Source organism: Octodon degus, unplaced genomic scaffold (genome assembly GCF_000260255.1).
Source record: "Octodon degus isolate 3935 unplaced genomic scaffold, OctDeg1.0 scaffold00003, whole genome shotgun sequence".
NCBI lineage: Eukaryota > Metazoa > Chordata > Mammalia > Rodentia > Octodontidae > Octodon > Octodon degus.
The window spans coordinates 9,831,999-9,844,726 of NW_004524579.1; the positions used below are offsets into that span (position 1 = coordinate 9,831,999).

General features: G+C 36.8%; 1 protein-coding gene across 7 annotated transcripts in view; it reads right to left on the reverse strand.

Annotated features, from left to right (window-relative positions):
* The window catches only part of Nol4 (nucleolar protein 4), a 348,720-nt gene that overhangs the window by 18,310 nt on the left and 317,682 nt on the right, over positions 1–12,728 (reverse strand). For all 7 annotated transcript variants that reach the window (XM_023715387.1, XM_004623567.3, XM_012514701.1 and 4 more), the window contains one exon: positions 4,868–5,048. In XM_023715387.1, the coding sequence (XP_023571155.1) occupies positions 4,868–5,048 (181 nt within the window). The remainder of the gene's footprint in view (positions 1–4,867; positions 5,049–12,728) is intronic.

The following is a 12,728-nucleotide window of genomic DNA, read 5'->3' on the forward strand; positions in this document are numbered from 1 at the left end:
TGACCACCACGCTACGTACCCTGTATCAAGAAAAAGTAAACAATGCAAGTGGACCTAAAACTAGCAAAGAAAGTGAGTCTATCAAGTTAAATGTATATAAAGAATCAAAAGCAAAGCATTTCTAATGATGAAAGACTGAATGTATTTTCCTTAAGAACAGGAACAAGAAGAGGACATCGGCCACTAATAAACATACTCAACAGTTTGCTAGAGGATCTAGCCACGGTGACTGGTCAAGAAAAGCAAGAAATAAATGGTATGCATATTATGAAATATGAAATGAAGTTATTTCTATCCACAAATGATACATTACTATACACAAAACATCCTAAGAAACCCACTCAACAACTAATAGAGCTAATAAATGAGCTCAGCAAAGTTGTAGAACACAAAATTGCCATGCATCCATTGTACTTCTACAAATATAAACTAAAGAACCTGAAAGTTAACTCAAGAAAACATTCCATTTGTGATAGCATGAAAAATACAAAAAACAGTACTAAAATTAGCAAAAGTAATACAGATCTTGTACTGTAAATAACATAAACAATAGTTGAGCGATATTTTGAAAGATTCACATATATAAAAAGATACCTCATGTTCAGTCTGACATTTCTTCAAAATATTAAACATAAACATGCTATATGTAAGAACCTGCAATTCTATCTCCAGATGTTTACTCAACACAAAAGACGATATGGACACACAAACTGGCATGTAAATGTTTATGCCAGTATTATTCAAAATAACTCAAAGGAATTAACAACCCAAGTGTCCATCATCAATAAATAAAATGTGCCACACCCACAGAATACGATATTACTTGATAGTAAACACAATGATGTGCTGACACACTCTACTGAGATAATCCTTGAAAATATTATGCTACATGAAAGAAGCCATCAACAAAATGCCGCATCTTGTATGGCTCACTAGTTTATATAAGTTATGCAGGATAGGAGAGGCCATGTAGATAAAAAGTAGATCAGTTCTTGGCTTCATAACTGCTCAGATTGTTACATTGGTGGTTTGCAATGTATCCAAATACCTGCGTTCAAATGCTGGCCTCTCCTTTACTCCTGGAGGGACATCAGGCAAGTCACTTAACCCTCTTAAGCTTCACAGAATAGAATTGCAATGTAAAACAAAGAAAAGGATTGTTGTGCAGGCATTTTTTAAAAGTTGGGGTAAATTCCATGTCATAAAGATTTTCATCAAATTGCAGAGCATGTCTCATTGGACTGAGAAGTACTATAGAGAATCAATAAGTGCTAGCTACTGCTACAGGCATGTTACACAAATTACTGATTTCATAAGAGAATTCTTTAAACTTAGAAGCTTAGAAGATAAAATTATGTTAAAATCCTTAGGAAGCAAAAGCCCCCAATTTTGTGATTTAGTAGTTAAGTTCTTAGACTTTATGTAAAATATTTAAAAGCAGTTTCTAGATTGATAGGCTCATAAATCCACAGCTTTCGTTCGCCTCTTTTTTCTCTGATTTCACACTTGATCTCTCGTGCTAATTTGGTCCCCAAATAAAATGAAGACTTATAAAAGGATCAAGTCAACAACTTCTGACATTGCCAGTCCTACAAATAACCCACTACTATTATGGACTACTGGACTATATTGGATTATTTTGCTGAATTTACACACCTACAATATTTAAATGGCAATGGAATACCCATGTCTGACAAAACTAAACAAAAAAGGGGATATAAATGAAGGACCATTTTGTATCCACATATACAAAATAGTTAGGGTAGATATATAGCTACATTCTCTTAATTCAATGAGAAGAAAGATTTGTACTAATATGGTTTGGACAGGATATCATGTCTGCATCTTGTACTATGAATAACTACTATGAAGACAACAATATGCAATGTATTAACTATTGAAATTGTCCTATTAACCTGTTTTGAAACTGTCTCATTGCCTACTTAGGCAGAGTGCAGCAGCCAGGTTTTGATCCCCATTGTGTCAGTCTGGCCCCAACCCTGAGGTACACTGAGATGGCAACTGACACTGTGCATGGTGGCAAGCAGCACCTGTAATCCCAGCACTTGGGAGGCTGAAATCAGGAGAATCACTATGAGTCTGATCTCCGTAGTGAGACCCTGTACACCACGTACACCTGTCCTAAATACATCAAAAGACAATTTGAAATGGAAGTTGGTTGTTGCTTCTAGACATTTTTGGTGGATACAGGAAATATTTTTTCCAAACAAAAAATACTTCATAAATATGCTGCAAATTCAAGTCCAAGATTATGGAGTTTTGGCATAATCCTATTGATTTCACATTTATATCTATTTTGTTTCCTTCTTAAAATCCACAGATTTACTGATATTGATGTAATGTAAATTTGTGTTAAAGTAAAAATAGTTTCAAAATAGTAATATTACTGAAAGTAGTTGAGGGTTTTATCAACATCTTGAAAATTTGTGGACTCAGTGTGACTCATTTAAAAATTAAACATCAGGGGGCCAGGGAGATGGCTCAGTGGAATAAGCACTTCCCTGGCAAATGCAAGGGCCTGAGTTCAATCCCCGGTTCCACCAAAAATAAATAAATAAATAAATAAATAAATAAATAAATAAGAAACATTTGATGTTGGAAAAAATTCTTTCTCTGCCAATAACTCATTAAATACCTAAAGTGCATATGTGTTGCTTTCTTCCTATTGAAGAAAAATTCTAAAACTATTTGCTAATTACATGAACATATACTTTTTAAAGGTAAATTATTAAAACAATGTATAAAAATCAAGTGTATACAAAAATTCTTTTATCCATGTCCCTTATACTTTAATCCTGTCAGGGTTACCTCTAATTTTTAAATTACAATTTATGTTTCCATTATATAAAATCCAGACTGGGGAGATAGCTGAGTGACATGAGTGCCGGCCGGGCAGTAAAAGGTCCTGAGTCCACTCCCCATAAGCCCACACCCACACCCCACAAAAAATTTAAGGCCTGGCCAGATAGCTCAGTGGATTAAAGCACCTGCTTAGGTAGAGCACAGAGGCTGGGGTTCGATCCCCAGCGTGTCGTGCTGGTCCCACCCCCAGGGTGCGCTGAGACGGCGATTGAGACTGGGTGTGGTAGCGCATGCCTGTAATCCCAGCGTTTGGGAGGCTGAAAACAGGAGAATCACTACGAGTCTGATCTGTGTAGTAAGACCCTGTAGACCCTGTACCAAATACATAAAAAACAATTTTTACAAACATCCTTCATCACAGATGTTAGCATTCTGTAAACGCTTATCACTATGTGGAAACTGACGCATGATAGTGTATAAAGACATTTTTCATTACTTTCACAGCTTCCTGTTACTCTCTTGTTCACATTCATTCCAAAGATGAACAAAATGTCTATCAACAGACTTCAATTAATGCTATTGTTTTGCAGTATAAGTAAGATTTCAGGTTCAAATGATAGATACATATTTAATTTTGTTAGCTATTATTCAATTTTACTTGAACTTTTTTTGTATTTCTGTGAGCATTGCACAAGAACACCTTCTTTTTCTGACAAATTTGTGAAAAAATGTTCTAGTTTTCTGCATTGTTTAGTTTTTGTAATCCAAAGGGCACAGATATGCTTCTCTCATTTGGAACGAGTGAGGTGGCCTTGAGTTTTACTTTAAATTTATTTATTTATTTGATACAGGGTCTCATTACACAGGTCGGACTCATAGTGATCCTCCTATCTCAGCCGTCTCAGTGCTGAGATTGCAGGCATCCACCACCAGGCCTGGTTTCAGTGGCCAGCATGTCGTGTGGCACTTGGGCTCAATCATGGGTCCTTGCGCTTGCCAGACAGGTGCTTAGACTGCTGTCTCCCCAGCCTGAAAAATGTCATGTATTGGCTTTATTAGCTTTTTATAGTATTAACAGCTAACAATAGCTCCCTTTGTCCTTAATCTTTTAACATTGCTTGTGGTGTTTTACTGTCACGCAAATGTTTGTGTGCAAGTGTGTGTGTGTGTGCAAGTGTGTATGTGTGTATGTGTAAGAGAAAGAGAGATGAGAGGAGGAGAGAGAGAAAGAGAGAGGGAGAGTAAAAGGTAGAGACACAGAGAGAGAAACAGAAACAGAGAGAGAGACAGAAAGAGAGAGAGAGAGAGAGAGAGAGAGAGAGAGAGAGAGAGAGAGAGAGCCAAAAGTTATCCTTCTCTGGATTTTACGTATAGTTAGGAAAGTTATTCTCACAACCTACATATTAGAAATTCACCTGAAAATTTTTCCCCAGAACTTAGTATGGCCTTATATAAAACACGTAAATCTCTGACTCATTTGGAACTCATCTTATTATACAAGAAATTCCTACAAGTTTGCAAAGCTTGAGCAGTGTGTGCTGGCTCCCGTGTTCCACCCACTACCGACAGAGCTTTTCTACTGTCACTGAAAAGCCACAACTAAAAGCCATTGTCGTCTTCATCTCTGTGTTCTCAGTCATAACCTGTACACTTCATTCCCAAAAAAGTTTCTTTAGGGCCCCAAATTTTCCAAATCAAATACTCTTTTAAACACTAAGAAAATATTGTATTACTGTTAAAGAACAGAACGATATAGTGTGTAGAGGGAAGAATGTGTCGCTATTTGGAAAACCATGTACTATTATTTTAGCATAAAAAAATAGCAGACAACAGCAATCATTCAATTGCATAACAGCGTTACCTTTAGAAACAGCCACAAACAAGGGAGATATGCATACAGGGATGTAATCATTGCCCTTTTAAGTGGTCTTTTTTGTACCAGGCCAACACTATTCTAACAATGTGTGTGTTTTCTTCTCTTAGCTTTAGAAAATTTACCTCCCTGAGATGGACACAGTAAACACAGACTATAATAAAGACTCACCACTACTGGAAGCATCATTCAGATTGAGCAGTCCCCCTCCTAGACCTCGGTAACTATGGTAACTGTAGGTCCCATTTCCATTGATGTAGAGCACCTCCTGCGAGCCTGGAACAGTCGATGCTGAGTAGGTAGCCTGGGCTGCGTCTGGTTTACACTGCTTGTCAGCTGGAGCGGACTCGTCCTGCAATGACAGACAAATAGCACTCTATTGTTTCTCAAATCTCTGCTATTTCATATGAAGCAGTACTCTCTTAATTCCATAGCATACAGGATTAAAATAAGACATCTCTTATCTCTATCATCTGTATCTGTATCATTTATGTGTATCTCCATCTCTCTCTCTCTCTCTCTCTCTCTCTCTCTCTCTCTCTCTATCTGATTAAGGAATCTCATGTGAACATTCTTCACAACTTCACTAAATATTTTAAAAAACAGAATAAAGTAACAATTTTGGGATATTGGAGATGGAGTAATGGACAACCTCCAAGTTAATTTAAATTGAAGATTATTTACCAGAACCAAGAGGTAGAAGTAACTCAAATGGCCATTGGCATGAGAACAGATCCAGAAGGTACATATACACATACATGGCAATATTAAGTATTTTTGTATTTTAGGGAAGGGTGTACAGGGTGTTCAGGGTCTCACTAGTAGATCAAACTCATAATGGTCCACCTGTCTACAGCCTCCCAAGAGCTGGGATTACAGGCGCATGCCACCATGCCTAGGCTCAATTGCTATCTCAGTGTGCCCCAGGGGTGGGGTGGGCATGGCAGGCTGGAGGAATCAAACCCCTGGCCCCTGAAACATGGGTATATTATTCAGACTTTAAAAAAAGAAAACCTTGTGGTACACTACAACACAGATGAATCTTAGAAACATTGTGCTAAGTGAAGTACAGCTATCAAAAAAATCAAACCTTTTTTATTTTAGTTTTGAAGGCCTCTAAAATGTTAAACTTAAAAAGATCTAAACTAGAAAAGCATTTTATAGACCCTGGGGCAGGGAAGGCAGAGCACCAGTCTGTGGGGTGTGGTCAGTGGCCCTGAGGTCCTGTTGCATGGCAGTGGGCAAGTTGTGGACAACAGTATTGTGCTGTACACGTGGAAATTTCTTAGACAGTGAGTTTTATGTTGAAAAAATATTTTAAACTAACAGCTAGGCCTGTAGAAAGGGAAATTACCAAAAAAAAAAAAAAGCAAAAAATATTTGACAAAAATTCAATCACTAAAAAAATCTATTTATCAGTGCTTCTGATCCCTCTCTTTCCCTTGCTTCCTCCTTCCGTCATCTCTTTCCTTCCTTCCTCTCTCCCTCTTCCTTTCTTCCTCCCCTTTTTATTTTATGGTCAAAAGAAGTAAAATTTATTAAGTATTAACTCTAAACTAGGCTGCTTATATGCAGCTCTTTACAGAGATCTTAATACATATCAATCTCTTCAGCATTTTTGCTTCCTTCCGTAAAGTGTACTGATACCCACCAAATTAATTTCAAGCCATTGAACCATGTTAAATTGTGAGAAAATAAAAACTTAAATTTGTGGCATGTTGTGTATATATTCAGTGGTAAAACAGATGAAATAATTTCTTTTGACTGAGAGCTTCTAAAACCTAAAATAATATATATTACTTCCCTTGCCTGCAAAATATTTTGTCTTTTTCTTTTAAACAAACAACAATTATAACCATGTCTAGTGAATTCTTAAGAGTGTTTCTGTCCTAATTTCAAAAGTACATTTTAGGTCTTAAATTTAGAATTCAGTGTGTTTCATGACACAATGAAATTTCAACTTTTTGTGACCTTAAGTGCTAGAAAAGAAGAAAAAATGGAATAAATTTGCTATATAGACCCAGGAGTGTTGTTGTATTAAGAAATATTCTAATCTTTCACACATCATGAAAACATCACCATGATTATCAATATCAGAGAGCTATGGTTTTTTTTGTTGTTGTTGTTTTTAGGTTTTTTTTTTTTTTTTTTGGCGGAACTGAGGATTGAACTCAGGCCCTTGCGCTTGCCAGGCAAGCGCTTATTCTACTAAGTCATCTGCCAGGCCACGGATGATTTTATTATTGTTCCCCAGATGTACTTAACTCTAAGTGATGCATTCACTGATAAAAATTAGCTCAAGCACAGATATTAAACATAGGCTGTATAGCTTTTTATCTTTTCATCTCTAGTAAGATCATGAGGGCAAAGAATGCTAGTCAAAATTTGGAATGGAGCTTGCTGACTTCTCAATCTGAGTGAAAAAAACCAGAGATAGCAGCAGCATTTCCAAAGTTAATTGGAATAAAAATAAAAGCTGAAATTAGGAGGAAAATATCACATGACATAAAACTTGAACTTTGGTATAAATTTATTTGCTAAGCATTGGCTTTTCAAAACTTGAGCAACAAAAACGATGCCTCTGAGATTTATGCAATACAAACATGAAGGAACTTAAATTGGTGTATAAGGTAGAAAATGTGATTGTAATTGCTAAGCTGATCATTCAAATTTTAGTAAGTCCTGGAGAGCAAGCTCCCTTAGAGGAGCACTTTTCCTATGAGAAAGAGACTTAAATAATGCATCCAGACATAATTATATCTCTGGTTACCAGCTCTACTATTTTGACTGAGAATTTGCCAAGTTCCAGATTATTATTTTTAATTATGGATGCTGCTCATTGTAAGTAAAAAATACCCAAAGCAGGTAGGTTTTTGTGTGTGATTTTATATAAAAGATGATATCTTATTTCTGGTAGTTGAAATTCAGATGTGTCAATTTTGTGTATAGTCAAACAATGTTTTTATTTTACTGCAGGTAAAATTGTATATTACAGACAGTGAAGGAGCTCACATGCTGTTGCTGGGAATGTGTATCATAATAAGCAAGCATGACATAAATGCTCATACCAATTAGAGTGCTACTGTAAATAAGAATTACTAATAAAAGCAATATGAATGGTGCACAAGCACAGTAACTATTGGAGTTGGGAAGCCAATGCCTTAAAATGGCAGGTTTCAAGGCCATGCGTGGTGGTGCACGCCCATAATCCCAGCACTCAAGAGGCTAGGGCAGAAGTAGCACCAGGAGCTCAAAGCCAGCCTGAATTAAATAGTATGACCCTGTCTCAAAAAACAAAACAAAACAATACAAAACAACAACCAAAAGGCATGTTACAGAGCCAGAGTGAATGATAAATGGGCAAATCAATGATCACTGTACTCCTTATGCTATTAGCCACATGGGTCTGAAATCAAGAGTTCTCTGGGATATGCAACATTGAATTCCCACATGATTGCTTTTTAAAAATATTTGAGTGTATTATATTTCAAATTTTCAAAATAAATATGCTCAACCAGTGTATGTAAGTATTCAAAAATCCAAAACCACTCTAAAATCTGTCCCATTTTTTGTCATAAGCATTTCAAATAAGGGATAGTTAACATACACACACACACAACACACACACACATACACACACAACAAGTCATACATTCATTTAATTTAAATTACGGGTAAAGTTTGCCAAAAGATTAATAGGATGGTACTAAAGTTCAGATGTTGCCTGACCCCAGAGGTCCATGTGTTAGGGCTCGGTCAGGGATGTGTTGGAATGTTTAACTTGCAATTTGCATCCCTGAGGGACATGGGCAGGAAGCAGCTGTGGGCATCCAGTCTTCTCATCTTGTTTCTCTTGCTTCCTGGCCCATGACGTAAGTGGTTTTGCTTCACCTCAAGCTCCCATTCAGTACCAGCAGGCACCCCTTCCTTGGCAGAGCCCCAAAGCTATGTACCTACTTGACCATGAGCTAAATAAATCTTGTAAATTAATTATCTCAGGTATTTTGGTATAGCAATGCAAGGTTAACACAAATGTATCATTTTCCCATGCATCCAACAATTCCTTATAAAATAGACGATTTAAAAAAAAAATGATCTCCAAGGAACTGTAAGACATTGAGGCAAGATGTCAGGATCCTTCTGACATTACATGTGAGGAAAACAAACAAACAAACAAAACACACACACACACATACACACAAAGGGTGCCAAGGAGATGGCTCAGTGGAATAAGCACTTTCCTGGCAAGAGCAACGGGCTGAGTTCAATCCCTGGTTCTGCCAAAAAAAAAAAAAAAAAAAAAAAAAAAAAAAAAGTGAGAACATGCTTCTGTGCCTTCCTTGCACCCTTCCCTTTTAGCCAGACTCGTAGCTCTCTTTTATTCTATTTTGCAATCGTGGAATCACTGCATCAAAACATTATGAAAACCACTGGGCTGTAAAACCACTGTCTGTAACGACATACAACTATTGAAACTCTAAGAAAGGCAGAATGCTCTATACTTTAAAGCAATTTTGGGGTCATTGTGCAGGGGCTAGCCTGAAAGAGTTCCATGAGGAGAGAATTACTTGGGCAACTTGGTAACAATTGAATTTCTAGTTCCAGAAAAATGGTAACTCTTGTGAAACATGCCAAGCCATTCTCTCCATTTGAAAATGACAATAAAATACATTCACCCAAGAGTTTCTTATTGATGTGTAAAACAGGAGACAGGAGAAGGCGTTGCCATCACACTGTTTTTCTTTTGATGGTACAATTAATATGTATTATTCGTTGCTTTGTTTTAAAATTTTACCTCAGTCTTTCGTAGTTAACTGTTACTCCACACCATAGTAGCTACACTGAGAAGGCAGAATATTAATTCCATTAATTATCAAGCAGACTTTGTAGGGATTATTTGTATTAAAATACAGATTTGCATTATTAATGCTTTTGGCCTTCCAATCTATGTTGAGAAGTGCAACGTGAAGCAGTTTCTAACAAAATTGGTTTGTAAGGGTCTTTGGGGGAAAAGTTTATTTTAAAGTAAATTCATATTTTTTGTCCTGAATGATTATTAGTTTTAAAGAATTTTTTAATTATACAAAAACAAGTATTTCTGAAGTCAGTTTTCACCCCATAAACAACTCTTGATAATCATTAGTTCCTAAAGTTTGAATTTTGCTTTCTGGCTACGACAAATGTTTTCAAAAGGGTGACATTATCATGTCCCAATGCTTCATAAGTAGGCAGTGTAATACATTTTATTCTTCAATAAGAAAAATTATACTTTCTATCCTAGTTTTCACCAGAGGATAGTTCAACTTTTTTTAATTTTATAAAAATAAGATCAATGGTTGACTGAAAACAGTTCACTACATAATATATGAAGTTCTTTTGATTCAGATTTCTTTGATTAAAAATATACAACAGATGAAAGCCATGTCCTGGCCACTTTCACAGTTGAGATCTCACTTTACCAATACATATATCCTCAATGTACTTCAACATGCATTCCACATCTCACAAATGGGCTAAGAAGTGGAGGGTGTTTGCACGTGGATGAAGGACAAGCTTGGGACAGCGTAGAGGAGTAAACATGGACTCCCCTCGACACAGTGAGGCCAGGATGGTCCCTCTTTGTGTTTTTCTTTTAGAAACTGGATCGAGACAAACTTTGACTTGCTGTTATCTGAGACCTAGATATACCACCAACACTGACTTTTTACTTTACCAAAGAACCCCAAGGATTCCCTTACTCAAGTACCAATTTTATCATTAGTTCAGACTTGTGATGCATTGTGGTTACATTCCTTTGGGGGAATTGTAGGTGTGCACATCACACCTGAGTCCTCTTATCCCTTTTCCCCCCTTCCCTAGGCTTCCTGTTCTCCATTTTCACTGATCTTCTTACCCATCTCCAAAAAGCTTGCCTCCCATTTCCTACCATCTCTTTTATTTTGCTTTTTAATTTATTCATTTTTTTAGTTTCTCACCTAACAAAAACCGTGTGATATTTAGCTTTCTATGCCATTGTGGCAGAAATTCATTAGCACAGGGGTACCTCTAAAGACATTGCGTTACAGAAATGCGTGTGTGGTTGTTTTTGCCAGTGTAATTCACACTGGAAACAATCAAGTCACCCTTCAACAGATGGAAAGATGGTATATGTAATCAGTGGAGTGTCATTCATCTGTAATGAATGAAATAATAGGATTTTAGGAAAAATGGATGGATGGATCTGCAACTGTAATATTAGGCGAAATAAGTCAAGTACCTTTAACATGTGTTTTTAAAAACAAAGGTTAATAGGGCCGGGGAGGTAGCTTAGTGGTCTAAGCACCTGCCTGGCAAGTGCAAGATACTGGGTTCGATCCTGGGTCCATGCCAGTCCCAGAACCCCTGGGTGCGCTGAACCAAGTCTGGGCACGGTGACACACCATAGACCTATAATCCCAGTGCTGAGGAGACTGAGACAGTAGGATTGCTACGAGTCTGAGCTGCATAGCTAGACTCTGTACCAAGTACATAAATAAATAAAAGAAGTAAAAATAAACCTTTAAAATTAAGATAACTAGATTCCACTTGAATCTTTGACAGTGAATCTTCAAACAGGGACATGATAAATGTTATAGTAGTCTTACTACATATCTCTGACTTCCACTTCTTTAGACTCTTAGCATTCTGTTGTCTATATAATATGTATATTTTCATTAAGTTTTGGCTTTAATGATGATTTAAAAAACCCAATTAAATTTCTGTTCAATCCAGTATTCCAGCACCTGCTTTTTGTTAGAAGACAGGAATTTGTGAGGTCCTTTTACTTCAATATGGGACTATATTTCTATAACATCCTGTGATATGGCAGGCAAAGTGTTTTATTTTCTACCTTTTTAAGTGGAAAAACCCTAAATTAGCTCCCAAATAACCTTATCACTGCAAAATAGTAAACATGTAGAAGAACACAAGTCTCAATTTGCCTGAGTTATCTAAAGATTTTTACTGGATTTCTCCTGTCCCCACACAGTCTTTGTGTTCTATGCAGTTGATCAGACTTAAATCGTTTAAAATTCCTCCTTTGCTCTATTAGTCCGGTTGAGGTGAAGGAGTGAAATATATTTTATGTATAAACTACTGAAAAGCATGTCTGCCTTCTAAAAGCTTCTCTTTTTCCATTTGCCATCAAGCGTTCTTGAACTAAGTACGTTGCTAAGTGTTTCCAGGAAGACATTCGAGAAAACCAGAGCTTCCCCTTAAAATGCTTTTCTGCTGAGAAAAGCACTCCACTTCAAGTGAATGTACCTATTACTTGGGATTTTGGGGGGAAATTTGGGGTAACATCAACAAAACGCACCCCTACACACAGATGAATACACATATATAACAGTACTCAGGAAATGATTTATTCATTCAGTTCTAAGTGTTCCAAGTGGTATTTGCTATTTGTTGAGCTCCCAACTGCTTCTCCAGTTGCTGGGCCATATAAACGATCAACTTGTCAAGTTGCAGAAATGTTCCCGAACACAGGGACAGATAACATGGAAAGTTATGCTTCACCAAGTTCAGATAACCTAAAGATGAGCTTTCAAATAGCAGAGAAATTAAGATTAAATTTGTTTCTTACTTAAGAATCCAGAATCACAACAGGATAGCAATTAGTAGAATTTTATGGAACTCTTTCAAGAACAACTTATCATTTAACAGATTCTCTTTGTAGGGATATTTACATCCAGGCACACAAAAGGTTCATAAACAATACAACTGTCATCCACCTACACGTGGAACCGAATTTAGCTGAACTGATACAGGGAAAGAGTAATGTAACCTCTATAGGTTGGTGGTTGTAAGAGAAGGAACGAAACACCACTGATCCAGGGGCACAGACGAGCATCGGCTTTTGGTGGAATAGGTTTAGAGGGCTGTTTCATAGCTGGGACCATGGTCAACATGTTGCGTATTTCAAGTAAGAGCAAACTTCCAACATAATAAATGATGGATGCACTGGTAACTTCTAGTTAGATTTTCTCTCTCTCTCTCTCTCTCTCTCTATATA